Here is a 13,132-nt window from a genome sequence, read left to right as displayed (position 1 = left end):
ATGCAATTCAACACTTCACAGGACACTCTCCAAATGCATTATATTCATGTTTTGAAAGAAACTGGAGATAAAGCAAATATATTAACTAGCACTATTGAAAAAATCTCACTCCATATGGCTCGCTTTACTAGATGGACTGTCTCACGCTTGATAAAATTGTCACTTACCTTACATTCTGGAGAATCAGGAGTGTTTTGCTGAGCACCACAGTTTGCTTCTTCCAAATGTTTCTCTGTGAAAAAGCAGCAAAAGTTTTTACAGAGTTGTACTGGTAAAATGTTCTGTAGTAGAACACTCAATATCATATTCAGAGAGATAACAAAACATTTTATATTTGACATGTAAAATATAAAAAGAGTCCTGTGGGCTTATGTGGGCTTACCCTCCTGAACTGTGAACTGAGCCTTCTGTGCATTATCCCTGTAGACTTTTTACCTCCCAGTGAGCAGGTTCCAAAACAAGCTTTAAAAAGTGCATGTTACAGGGTCAGAGACACCAGATGGACAACAGCTAATGTATAAATGTTCTTTGAAACTCTGAGGCAGGCAGTTTTGTTTATGAAGAATTAATCTTTCCCAGATGCTGCCAGTACTGTCTACAGAATTGTTTTCTTTCAAAGAAAGGGCACAAAATTTTACAAACCCTAAATGAAAAATATAAAGGTCCTTACCTTGTTGATGCAACAGATGCTGTTCTTGGGAATTTGAGTTTTCATTTGAGAAAGAAATATTGGCTTTCTCTGTCTCAGCAGGTGGCCCTAAAAGCATAGATGTAGGTTTGGTCTGACAGGCCTCCTGCTAACCTTCATATACACAAGGGAATGTAAACTCTGTGCTTAGATGATTAAACAAAACATCAATTACCCAATATACATACTATATGAGACAGTTTGAGACACTTACTACTGCATGATTAAGTTTGCCAATTTGCACAGTGATATAAACAATTCTGTCATGAATTGCAGAAATATTGCATCTCAGTCATTGCTATTTTTAAAATTGGAACAACAATCAGAGATCAGACTGAATCATTCTAGACATGTGGCAATGATCAGGCAGAGGAAGAAGCAGGGTGTGTTAGTGTCTCCAGAGATGGATTTGTAAGAAGACAATGTGCATTTCTTGACACTCCCACCTCTACCCACTCCCACCTCTACCCACCCCCTGCCCCAATTTTGGCATTTATCATATCTTAGTGATCTTAATTGTCTTCCACAAAGTACTCTAAATGTATAGATTATAGAAAACATCGAGTGTTCTGTTGTTTAAAAAAACCCAAAAGCTCCCTGTTGCATTTGCAGTTTTTAGTATGCATTTTTGTAACTAAGAGTCTATAAAATGAAGGCTTGCTTCCTTAATAGCGTATTGTCATAGATTTGTCTATATATCTATCAGAGATGATACCAAACAGAACACCAAATAGCAAATTATTATAGATTTTTTAAAGTGTCTTGTAAAAGGGAAGAATCTTGTTTTATAAGATAGACAGGTAACTAACTGTACCATTGTAGAGTTCATAAATCTATATTGGAGGTGAATCAGGTCTGGTAACGTATTTTAAAGATGTCTTGAGAAATCTTGGAATCTGCAAAGCTCATGGAGCAAGGATGTGTAAGCAAGGTCCTACCAGGATATGCATTTACCATGCTTTAGATATACCACAGTAACTGAGAGTACACATAACTTTGTGTCTTGTAGTAAATTCAAAGAAGCTTGTTCTTCGGTAAGTAAAATAGCTGCTTCAGTTTATAAGAACAAACACATGTTTAGTCGTTGTAGAGTAGGAAATCTGTAACTAGCTTAACTTGAAATAATTTCTTCAGGTAGCCATATGCCAATATTCAGATGAGTGTAGGCATATGAGAAATTCTGGTCCAGGGTTACTTTTTCAGGTCATCTTTGCATGATTAAAAAAATTAGATATCCAGTCAGGTAAACAAAACTTTGAGTTAGGCCTGACTTGACACTCCAGCCAAATATATGCTGGAAAGTATTACTTAGGTAGCTAATGTGCCTTCTGCGCAGTGATGTAGATGTGATACTTGTCTTTCCACCTGATGGTGCAGGTGCAACCTCTGCTTGCTGAGAGTCCTTCTACTGCTAGAGAAATTCTGCTTAAGTCTGTGTATTGCAGATGATTACTGAAGTTTTGTGTCAGTTATAGTATTAAATATCGTCCCCTGATAGGAACGGTCTTATATTAACTAAGGGATATTGGTGCTGCCTGTTTCTGATTTTCTATAGATTTATTGACACCAGTTTAAAAAGTTGGTCAAGATGACGAAGTAGTGACTCTTCTTAAATAGTGGCTCAAAAAGTGCTGGAAGACCCCTTAGAGAATAGTTTCAATCAAAACAGATGTTGAAATATGACCATGTAAAATTCCCATTTTATAACAATAAATCAACAAAATAGAAACTATGCAAAATCACAGAATCACAGAATGTTAGGGATTGGAAGGGACCTCAAAGGATCATCTAGCCCAATCTCCCAATGCAATAAATATTTTTTTTTATAGAGAACTATACATTTTATTTCTATCTTTAGAGAGCTATCAAATTTTCTTCAGACCTTTAGAATAGCCATAACAGAAATAATGAATGCCAAGTTACAATCTGTTAATAATTTTTTAAATGCAATGAACCAATATCTTATGCTTATTTCCAAAATCAGAAGCAAGTTTTGAACTAAAAAATCAGAAATATTAGCCTTACTTACTATTTTCCTGTTCTATAGGAACCACTGGATTACCATTTCTGGGGACAGAAAAAGTGAAATATGTGAACCATCAAGAGCTGCATGCTTTGTAAAGCACATATGAAAAATATTTTTAGAAAGTCAATTGGCTAAATTTTAGTTGTACTTCGGTGATTTTGTTAATGGTGCTTTCCTAAAAAGTATATATCAGTATATAAAATATTTGACTGTATTTAACAACAGTGAAACACATTATTTAGATGGATGGGGAAAAAAAGAACATGTTAAACCGTTTGTACAAAACTACTTTGTGGTACATTTTGAATTCATCTTTGATTCTCCCCTCTATAAAGTGGGAATGATCTTTCACAATTTCCTTTACCCTATTCCTGTTTGTTTCCTTAGATTGTAAATTCTTACAGTCAGGGTGCGTTGCCTACTACGTGCTTGTACAGCAAGAAGTATAATGAGGCTGCAGTTTCTTCATCTTCATTTCAGACATACTATTGCTAACTCTGCTTGTATAACTTAGTTATTCACATACTTTTAGATTACTATTTGACTGTTCCTCTGAGATTTTTGGAACATATTTCTGTATCAGTTCAGGACCTCTGCTGATGTTCTATCAGGCTGTACAATACAATAAATCTAAAGTGTGGCCAAGAACTGATGAGGGAAATTCTTAACTTGCTGCAGATTAAATGCTGCATTTTTAACAGCTTTCTAAAACATCTGGCTGTTGGAAGTAACTCAGAGTTTCCCATCAGAGGTAGTTTCTTGCCTGCAGTTGTGAGTCTGAGTGTGTATGGAGAAGACTGGCATTAGTGGTGGAAATACAAACATTTTCCTTGGAGAACAGGTATCTAAAAATGGTGGCCACAGTTAAAGGACTCATATTTGTATTTGGATGATGAAGTTTGAAGAGTTCTCATTTGTGTTGTACGAGTCTACTTGTACTCACTGTGTTAGTTGTAATTACAAGGAGTTAAGATATCTTATGGATGTTATGTATCAGGTGGCAACCTTAAAACCTCCGAGGTGAAGCATTTTTCTTGTAGTTTGTCTTGTTTTTATTGTTTGACTTACTGATGTAAAATTTTAAAAACTGCTTTAACATTAGGATTGAGATTGAGTATGCTGAGATTTTCCTTGTCAGCTCAGATTTACCTCGTGGCTTTGATTTGGACGTTCTGGGTGGCAGCTTCACATACTCTCACAGCATCATCCAGGCTAATTCCCTCAGTCCACAGTCCACAGATGTAAACAATTTGATCTCGTGGCTGCAAACTGCCTTCCACACTGGCAGGAGAGCCAGGCACTATCTCTAGCACATAAATACCTTGTAACTTGCTTCCAGCTCCTCCTGTCAGCTTCAAGCCTAGAAAAAGGCAGAGAAAGCATCTTTTGTGGCAGCATGTTCTGAATTTCACTGTCAGTGACATACAGCCTAACGGAATAGATGTGGGTCATTGAAAGATAAGCTCAACAAATCACCAACATTATAAGCAACAGTCTTGTCCCAATGAGATGGGGTATAAGAGGTGCACTGGGAGAGTGAGATGCAATTAAGTGTTAAAATATATGGAAAAAAACTTAAATGATATTGTCCATCACTTGGCTTCAGATATTCCATAGTGCTTTATTTCACCTGATGTTGAATAGTCATTTGAATAAGACATTTAGCTGCCTAACTGTAACTCCTTCATTACCAGAATGCTTAAGTACCTTGCAAACTTTAGAGCAACATAGGAGACGGAGACATATAACATCTAAGGAGATACCTATACAGTGCAAAACAGAATTGTGCAACGATATTCAAGCAATCTCCAAGCAAGCTAATTTCTGAACTGGAAACAGGATGTTGTACCTGAGCAAATACAGCTATACTGTTTCCTGGGTCTACAGGTTTGTCTGTGTGCAGTTCTCACCACATTCTGCAGAAATACCAAGATATCCACTGTGGGGATTTCTTTTATCAGTTGTATTGCACAGTGTAGATAGAGCCTTATGTCTGTGGTGAGTCAAGGATTTGAGTGGAGGTTTTCTGAATAGCAAATTATTACCCTAATCAGTGGCTCATCCTTCTTAAACTTTGCCTTTTTTTTTTCTTTCACTCCAAATAGGTCTTTATGTATCTCAGCCAGTAGTAGACATTATTACATAACTACCAACAACTTCTGTATATCTATAACATAAAAATATGAGACCCGACAACCACCAGAAACTTCAGCTGATAGGGTGATAATACAAAGATAATTTTTCCAACTATCTTCATTGGTCTAATAAAGAGATATTAGTCTTCTTTTTAAGGCCTTGCCCAAAATAAAGCTCTCCCTTCCTTGGTCATGAGTGATGGAGGAGAGCACAAAGGTGTTAAGGTCACTCAGAATCATGTTAATCCAAGACCATAGTTGCCTATGATTATCTTAACATTGCTGTAATCCCTGTCCAAAATAGTATCGTAGTATTTACTACACACCTAGCTGTCCATTGGCACCCTTTGTGAGCGTAATTTCGGGAATCTCTTCTGGCCTAATAGAGGGACACGGACCACTGTCAGCACGACCAACCACAAGGTGCAGATCAGGAGGAGAGCTTTGCAGTAAAGTCAGGGCTTCATTGCATGGTAAAGACGTGACATCAATTCCATTCACCTAAATGACAAACCAGTAAAATGATGTCATAGATCTCTTTGACCATCATGTACTTCTCCCTCCACTCTAAATTTTGCATATGAACTTAAATTAGTTTTCACTTTCATGTTACCGCTTTGCTGTGGCATTTAATATCAGTGAATACAACTGTTCAGATTGCTATAAGTTTTCTTTTTTGAACTTTTATTTTTCTGAATGTAGAGTTTCATAAAAATAGTTCTTTTTTTCTTGAAACTCAAGGGCTTCTAGCAAAAAACAAGGAAGACAACCTAATGCAAGAAACTGAAAATGAACCAGGCTGAAAACAGGCTTTATTCATATATTACACAGGATATAACTCCCACATCCTTTGTATGTCACCTATCTTACTACATTAATTCAGTTTGTCATTTAATTGAAAAGATATTTAATGTCTCATTGTCTTACATTGCTGCTAGATGATTCATATTATTTGCCTGGTCATACAATCTATTCTGTCTGAAATTTGTCCTACCAAGGTCAGCAGAGTTGCATTTATTATAAGATCCATTTGCGCTTCCATGCCTAAATATGTGATAAACTGGACTCTACAAAAGGAAGAATACCAAAGCTGAATGACATTGATCCGCAAATATTTTCTCCTCTGTATAAATTCAAAGGATTACTGTACCATAATGATTCTGTCTCCCCTTCTTAGTCTTCCATCAGACAGGGCAGGCTCATTCAAGATTTCATCAACATACAGGCAGTTGTCCACTTTGTTAAGAACTACAGAGAATCCATAACCATCGTTCTCTGACTTTGTCAAAGTCACAAAGATCTCCATTTCCTATTAAAATAAGCACAAAATATGTTTGATGTAGGTTTTTGTGTTGCTTCATTAATATCTTCCATTATGTTTTAGATGCAGATAGAAATCAGATCCTCAGATGGCATAAATAAGAGCATACACAAGGGTTTCTCTGATGTGTTACTGCCTTATTCCAGAATTAATTTTACTTCTTTTTACCTAGTGGAGCTTCATGGTGACTGATTGATAGGGCCTAATAAGGCAGAGAATGCCATCAAGGACTAGAATTTTGGCATTTGAAATGTGTGAAGAAAGGCTTGGAGTCCTCTGAGCTGACAAGCATTGCAACAGTAGGGTGCAGAGACTATCATTGTTATTGCCATTGCTGTCCCACTGAAGAAAATGGCTGGACCTAAATTTTGTTCTCAGTGCTCTAAAACTAGCAGAAATTCAGAGCTCATTAGTGTCAGCAGGAATGCAAGATATTCAGCATTTGGCAGGACTGAGCCCTATATTTTGAATAGTAATAAGCACAAGGATCATACTTTCTTATCAGAACATTACAGTAGTATCACTGTAACAAAGTGATTTTCTGCATGGTTTGAAAACATGACAGGAAAAAAAACCCAAGTAGCTGACTCCAGATAATTTTAGAGGCTACTAGAGTTAGGCCTTTGTACACTGGGAATAATGTTGCAGAATGCTGGAAAGTTGAAGAAATAGTAAGATGGTGAGAGCAAGGAGATGGCCTTAAAGCAAATGGTAAAAGAATGCTGGAGAACTAGGCATAGAAGATTTGCTTTACTTGAAGATTGTGGACATTCAGGAAAGTAAAAAAAGCCATGCAGAAATAGCATAGATAATGAGTTAAAATTAATGTTTAAGACTGTTGCATTCTTAAAGTTGTTTCTTTTCCCTTGTCATATTCTACCAGCTAATAATCTGGTGCCTATCACATACCCTAGTGCAGTCTTCCTTTTCTTTCTTCTCTTCCTCTAGTTCCTGCAAGTCTTCCCATTCATCGTCACTGTCATGCATATCTCTAGCAGGAAGAGATGATGAGAAAGGACCACAAACACGTGGTTGTGGGGTCGCCATGGTTGTGGAGAGTGTCTCGGAGCTTCCTCCCCGTGAAAGTGAGGTCACAGACGTTGAGCTGATAGTGAGATACTCTTCATCAATAGGGGTTAGAGAGAGAGTTTCAGGCATACATTTTGTGTTCGATAGGTCATCATCACTCTTATTAAATATGTGGCTGGAAAATAAAAAGATTGCAGTGCTGGGGTTTTCCTCCATATGCTCAACTAGGTGGCCACTGAGAAGTCTACTGCTTATACACAACCTTATTTTAATTTTAACTGAAGTAGTAGTTATGGTATTAAATTGCTGTCTAGGTCCTCCAGTGCTACTATAAAAATAAATAAGTAATCAATATTTTGCAAAGCTAGTTAAAAGTTTAAAAAACTTTCAGAATTTGAAAACAGCCTTTGCAAAAGCTTGCACTCTTTTTTTTTTTTTAAGTCATTAATTAGTACTTTGGTTGCTTCTTGAAAAGAATAATCAGACAATTCCTAGACCATTGATTATTTCATCTACCATAAACAACTTCATTAACTTCTCTGGCAAGTGGTATTTGCGTTACAATACTACTACAGTTTTCATATTTGCGTTTTTCTTGAAACAGGAATGCCAGCCTTGTTCCTGGCTCCTAAAGGTCTTTCCTTGGTAACTACAGCACAGACCAGAAACACAAAATATAAATTTATTCCTGTCTCTCCATAAAAAAATACAAGTCTTGACCTCTCTTTGTAAGCCTGTTTTTATTCTTATACTTGTCTTGAAGCATAAGAGTTGTTCAATGGAAATCAAAGGATTTGATCAATTACTTGAATTACAATTATTATTGATTTTATTTCACTATATTGGAGACACAGTATTCACTTTTGATGTTCAAGCCCAGACTGTAATTATGTTTGTGTTTAATATTGTTTTGGCTGTTGCCATTAATGTACTCTAATAGACTGCTATAACATTTTCTCCCAATAAATTTACCATTAAAGGTAATAGAAATGCTTAAAACACTTTTTTTTTTTAAGTATCTGTTTTCTTCATACTGATCTTTATTGAAATATTGCTAAACCTCATTAATCTTAGAAATACTTAAAATGGCATAGCTTTTATTAATACTTCATATATCAAAGACTTCATATATACGTCACCTAGGATTTTTCACTCTGTGATAGAACTGAACTGTCTGCCATGTCCCAAGCAAACATACAAGCTAATGTCCCAAGCTAAAAAGAACACGAATTATGTGTCTTGTATGAAATCATAAAAGATGCCCAGTGTTAAGCTCTTGTTTCAAAAGTTGTCAATAGTCAGAAGGAAAATATAAAGCAAAGTAGCAAAACAGGCATTTTGGCTGGATGTGGTTAGTAGCCTTTGATGGTGTTTTTGAAATACTGATGAAAATAAGAGAAACTTGTAGGCTTGTGCTGTATGCCTTCAGTGAGGGAAGCAATCTAGTCTGTTAGCTTATATCTGTGCCCATCTCCAGTAGCTCAGCAAATCTGAGAATGAAGCTGACAGTTTGTGCTTTAATAGCTGGACAACAGATACTTAACAATACTGTGGAAAAAGACTGGGATAATTAAAATAAATGTTTAAGGATAAAAGCAAATGCAGTCTGCTGCTTTCTTTAGGAGTCAGAAAAGAAAAGAGTAACTTCAGTGGACATTGGTCAATGTGGGTGTCATAGAACCTGTCATGTACTAGTGGAGTGCTGACTGATCTTCAAAGGGTACGAAAGGTGTCTGGCAGAGCTACACAAGCTCAAGGCAATGAGATAGCAGGGGCTTAATCATAGAACGGCTTCCAGCCCATCTCTACATCACCATGGGAAATAACCTGAGTCTTGGTCCTGCAGGCCCATACCTGAGCTCCACTGACATGCTCGACTTTCTTTTGGAGTCTCGTGACCCCTACATCTCGACTTCACAGGGGAAAACTATGGGTTAAAGTTTTTCAAAGAAGCTTTTTCAAAGATTCTTATTGGTGGCAATGAGAAGAAGAGTGAAAGGAATTTTCCATGGGAAACTCTGAGCAGGGAACTTTTAAAATTCCTATCAGAAGATTTCTACATTTTCATGAAAAGTTTTGAGCAATCTGAAGAAAAGAAATTTCTTCATTAATCAAAAGAATACCTTCATTAATGCCTATGTCCTTCTGGGGTTTTTTAATATGTTTTTAGCTGGAAGGATCATTTAAACTGAGGTTACATTTAAAATATTGTTTAAAACACATGCTGTCTTAAACTGCTCTGGCTGCCTTTTGAAAATGCAAAAGCTGAAACTAAATGATGCTAAGAATGTACCAAACAAAAACATTTATTTCAGAACTTCCTTCTTGGGAAGAATCCAAAACTTTTCTTGGAATTGATATTTTCCCACAAGAAACTTATTTTTGTTGAAACTATATCTTTTGGCAAATATGTTTGCTACAGTACACATTTCAGCTGATTTTATTTTTAGCAGCAGAGAAGCATATATGTAAGCAGGAGCTTGATTCGTGAATGTGAGTGAAGCTTCTCTCAAGAGAGAGGAGCCAAAAGTATGAATTGCCATTATGGTCTCGCTGGACTCGCAGACAGCTAGTGCTGTGACTCCCCACAGAGGCTGGAATCTCTGACTCTCTGCTGCTGTGCTTGATGAATGTCAAGAGTAACAAAAGGATTTCAAGTGACTGTGTGGTAAAAAAGATACTAGTTTCTAGATAAAATTACTGAAATTTTCTTTTCTCCAATGCTTTCTGTTCTGATAATTTATCTTCTTTTGCACTGGGAAAGATGATTAAAATGGAATGGATCATCTTCTGTGTGCCAGTGTCTAGTATATCCAAAACAGTATAAAAGGAGGCTGAGTCCATTTGCACTGTATTTTATTGTGTAACGCCTCTGGCTGAGGGCTTCTACTGGCTTCTGAAGACCAGAAAATAACTTCTTTTTTTTTTTTTTTTTTTCTCCTTGATCACAGTTTTTCTTCTGAGTTTTTTTTTTTATTTTCTCTGAAAAAATTTGAAATTAAAAGATCATACAATAAGAAAGAAATTTTGGGTGCTTATTTAAGTCAACTGAGAAAATTGAAACTCAAAGGTCATATAATAAATAAGAAAGTCTTTGGTTCCAATTTAAGTCAACAAGAGTCTCTCTACTGATTTAAAACTGCAGCCAGCTTCAGCTGAACAGCATAAATGATTACAGTAGTGCACCACTCATACAACTGTCTTGCAATGCAGACTTACACAAAATTCTAATAAGATGGGAGTAAATAGAGACAACAGATAGCCCCGTACTTAACCTAAGCAATTCACTTTCAAAATTCTAAAAGCTAAAGGAACGGCTGCAGAGCAGATTTCAGTATTCCTTACCTTTTGGCCCATCCAAATTCACATGGTGAGTAGCAGTTCTGCTTCACTTCTTCCTCTAGGGAATGGATGACTTCAGAACTGGCAGCTTCTTGATGAAACTTCCAGAGACGCTTATAGAAATTTTCCTTGGGAGTCATAAGTTTCTGTATGGACGTCTCTTGAAACTCAGCTTCCTGCTCTTCGTAAGGTGAGCTGTCCTCTTCAGGAGGCTCACTGAAATCTGCTGCCACTGGAGAATCCAGGCAGTCTTCGAGGTCTGGAGAGGTGCTACCTCCATCACTGGTAGACTGATCCATACTATTTTCTACCTCTGTATTGCCTGGCATTTCTGCCACAAACTCCTTAATTGGAGATGGTCCTGGGGTCTATCAAAATAACAGAAAGGTTAGTATAACTCCTTTTTTATCTGACATCTTTTTTCCTTTAAGAATGAAAGAATTTGGAGAGGAAATATCAATAGGCATCTGAATATGAAAATATCAAATGGTAGCTGGAAGGGAGGCAAAAAATAGAGGGAGATACTCTCTCACTAAATAACTATTTTGTCTTTATGCTCATTCTTCCGGAGTTCCAGCCAGGGAAATACTATGCAAGTTCACTTCTCTCAATGAATTCTTTGCTAGGGGTAGCTGCTTTTTATTTCTTTTCATATCATGCCTCAGCTTTATGTCTATGTTCTCTTCACTGTGTAGAAGTGTCCTCTAGATTTGACTCCTGTGCAACTGACCACAGAAATCAGCCTAGCTAACTAAATAGCATCAGGCACATTGCAGGAGAGCAACAGGAGTCAGTTTGTTTTCTTGAGATGGTCCTGACAGTCATATCTGTCTGCCCAGGGGCAGCACTTATAAATCCTGGTGGGACAGGAACCATAAGTGGGCCATTCTGCATTAAGCAATAGTAATGCAAATGCATGTTCGTTATAAGAGTACTTGTGTATGTGTCCATGAGTTGTGTTCAAGAAACAGGAATAATAATGCTAGCATACCTAAAGGCATTGGTTTAGTCTCAGCAGTCTCTACTATTTGATTTTTTTTCTTTTTTTTTCTTTTTTTTCCCTGCAGGTTCTGCTAACTATCAATAAGATGTTGAATAACCAGTTGAAACCATTATTTAATTTAGGTTTATTAAGAGGTAGCTTGGGTAGGAAAAGTTCTTTATTTTCCTCCCACTTTTGGGAGTAATACAGCTACCTCAAGCCCATGAGTTATAATAGTTGCAGTTGAGAATATCTGTGGTTTCTGGCTGAGGGTCTAGTAGAGCATTTTTAGAAGCATTACTAGAAGATCTGCTGTATTGCTCCATTGACAGTATTGCAACTCAAAAGTTGCTGGACTGGGATAAACATGTTTCACATCTGTCAGATTTCTATTGTTTTGGTTGCTAAAGAAGAATCAGTTGAACTCTAGAGGTTCAGTTGAAGCCAGGAAGGGAAAGAAATGGAATAGAGGGCCTTGGAGAAAAGGGAATGTTGCCTTGTTCAAGACTGGATGGAAAATGTAGTAATGTTTTTCCAGGTGTACAGAAGCAAGTTTACTGACAGAAGCTTTGCCTTACCAGGGCACTCTGCTCTATTTCTGGAAGAACACCTTTTGGTGGTCTGCAAAGTAGTAGTGTGACTTCTGGAGGAGCTCCTCTCAACAAGTGCAAGACATCCTAAGCAGGAAGAAGGAATATTAGATTTCTTATGGAACACAGTCTATAGTACATGTCATTTTACCAACTGAGATGGAGACAATTTTTATTGTGAATGCCGAATTCCCAGTATTTGTGCCTCTCGGCAGTATCCGGGAGCCAAAATTCACTATTGTATGATTGTCATATAAGGGATCATAGTTTTTATGTGAATGTGTATCTGAAGTCAAGTCAGTTCTATTTACAAACTCTTGTTCCACCAACAGACATATAGGTTTAAATTAATCCCTTTTCTTTTCATGAAGAAAACAGGATTTTCAGACAAATGCGTTCAAACTGCTCATGGCAGAGACACATCTTCAGTCAATTATATCAGCATAGCTCCATAGATTGCCATTTTGACATAACCAAAGGGAAACTTTCTCAAAGCCCCTCCTTGACATAACGTCTATTCAGTGGCATTCAGCATTCAGCTATAGTGGGAGATGAAATACTTAATCTAGAGGGGGAATAAAAATGCTGTGGGCCAAAACTCCCTGTCTGCCCCTTCGCACAAGCTGAGTAAAAAGGCTCTACACCAGGGAGCAAGACAGTGCTGGAAAAGGACAGAGTCCAGGTCAGAAAAATATATTAGTACAGTTACAGCACTCTGCCAGGTGTCTAGGACTTACAGCACATTATCTTTTGCCCTACCTATTTAATGATACGAATGACCTGTCAGTGGGAAATTTGCATGATTTCATCATTTCTGTTTGTTTCCTATCTTACCTATTCAAGTACAAAACTCAGGGATTTTCGTAAGATGGAAAGACTACAATGAAAAAAATAAATCTACATGTAGTCCTTTTTTACCATTTAATTTCTTCACGTGGGTATAGAATTTCTCATTCCAGGTAAAAAAGTTACACTGGATTTACCTCACCTGGTAAAGATTTTAATCTGGGGCATGGTAT

The 13,132-nt window shown here is 37.0% G+C and overlaps 1 protein-coding gene across 2 annotated transcripts in view; it reads right to left on the bottom strand.

The window, feature by feature from the left end:
• FRMPD2 (FERM and PDZ domain containing 2) overlaps nt 1–13,132 on the bottom strand; it is a 68,084-nt gene that overhangs the window by 18,621 nt on the left and 36,331 nt on the right. Inside the window, exons 27-35 of one of the 2 annotated variants that reach the window (XM_086616477.1) lie at nt 12,102–12,200; nt 10,545–10,909; nt 7,080–7,374; nt 6,000–6,158; nt 5,176–5,350; nt 3,864–4,074; nt 2,718–2,755; nt 671–757; nt 168–232 (exon numbers count right to left, since the gene is read on the bottom strand). In XM_086616477.1, coding sequence (XP_086472603.1) covers nt 168–232; nt 671–757; nt 2,718–2,755; nt 3,864–4,074; nt 5,176–5,350; nt 6,000–6,158; nt 7,080–7,374; nt 10,545–10,909; nt 12,102–12,200 — 1,494 coding nt within the window. The remainder of the gene's footprint in view (nt 1–167; nt 233–670; nt 758–2,717; nt 2,756–3,863; nt 4,075–5,175; nt 5,351–5,999; nt 6,159–7,079; nt 7,375–10,544; nt 10,910–12,101; nt 12,201–13,132) is intronic. The other variant, XM_086616478.1, reaches the window with a different exon arrangement.

Source organism: Tauraco erythrolophus, chromosome 9 (genome assembly GCF_009769465.1).
Source record: "Tauraco erythrolophus isolate bTauEry1 chromosome 9, bTauEry1.pri, whole genome shotgun sequence".
NCBI lineage: Eukaryota > Metazoa > Chordata > Aves > Musophagiformes > Musophagidae > Tauraco > Tauraco erythrolophus.
Note: the sequence above shows the minus strand (reverse complement) of the source record. Positions and strands in the feature narration are given on the sequence as shown.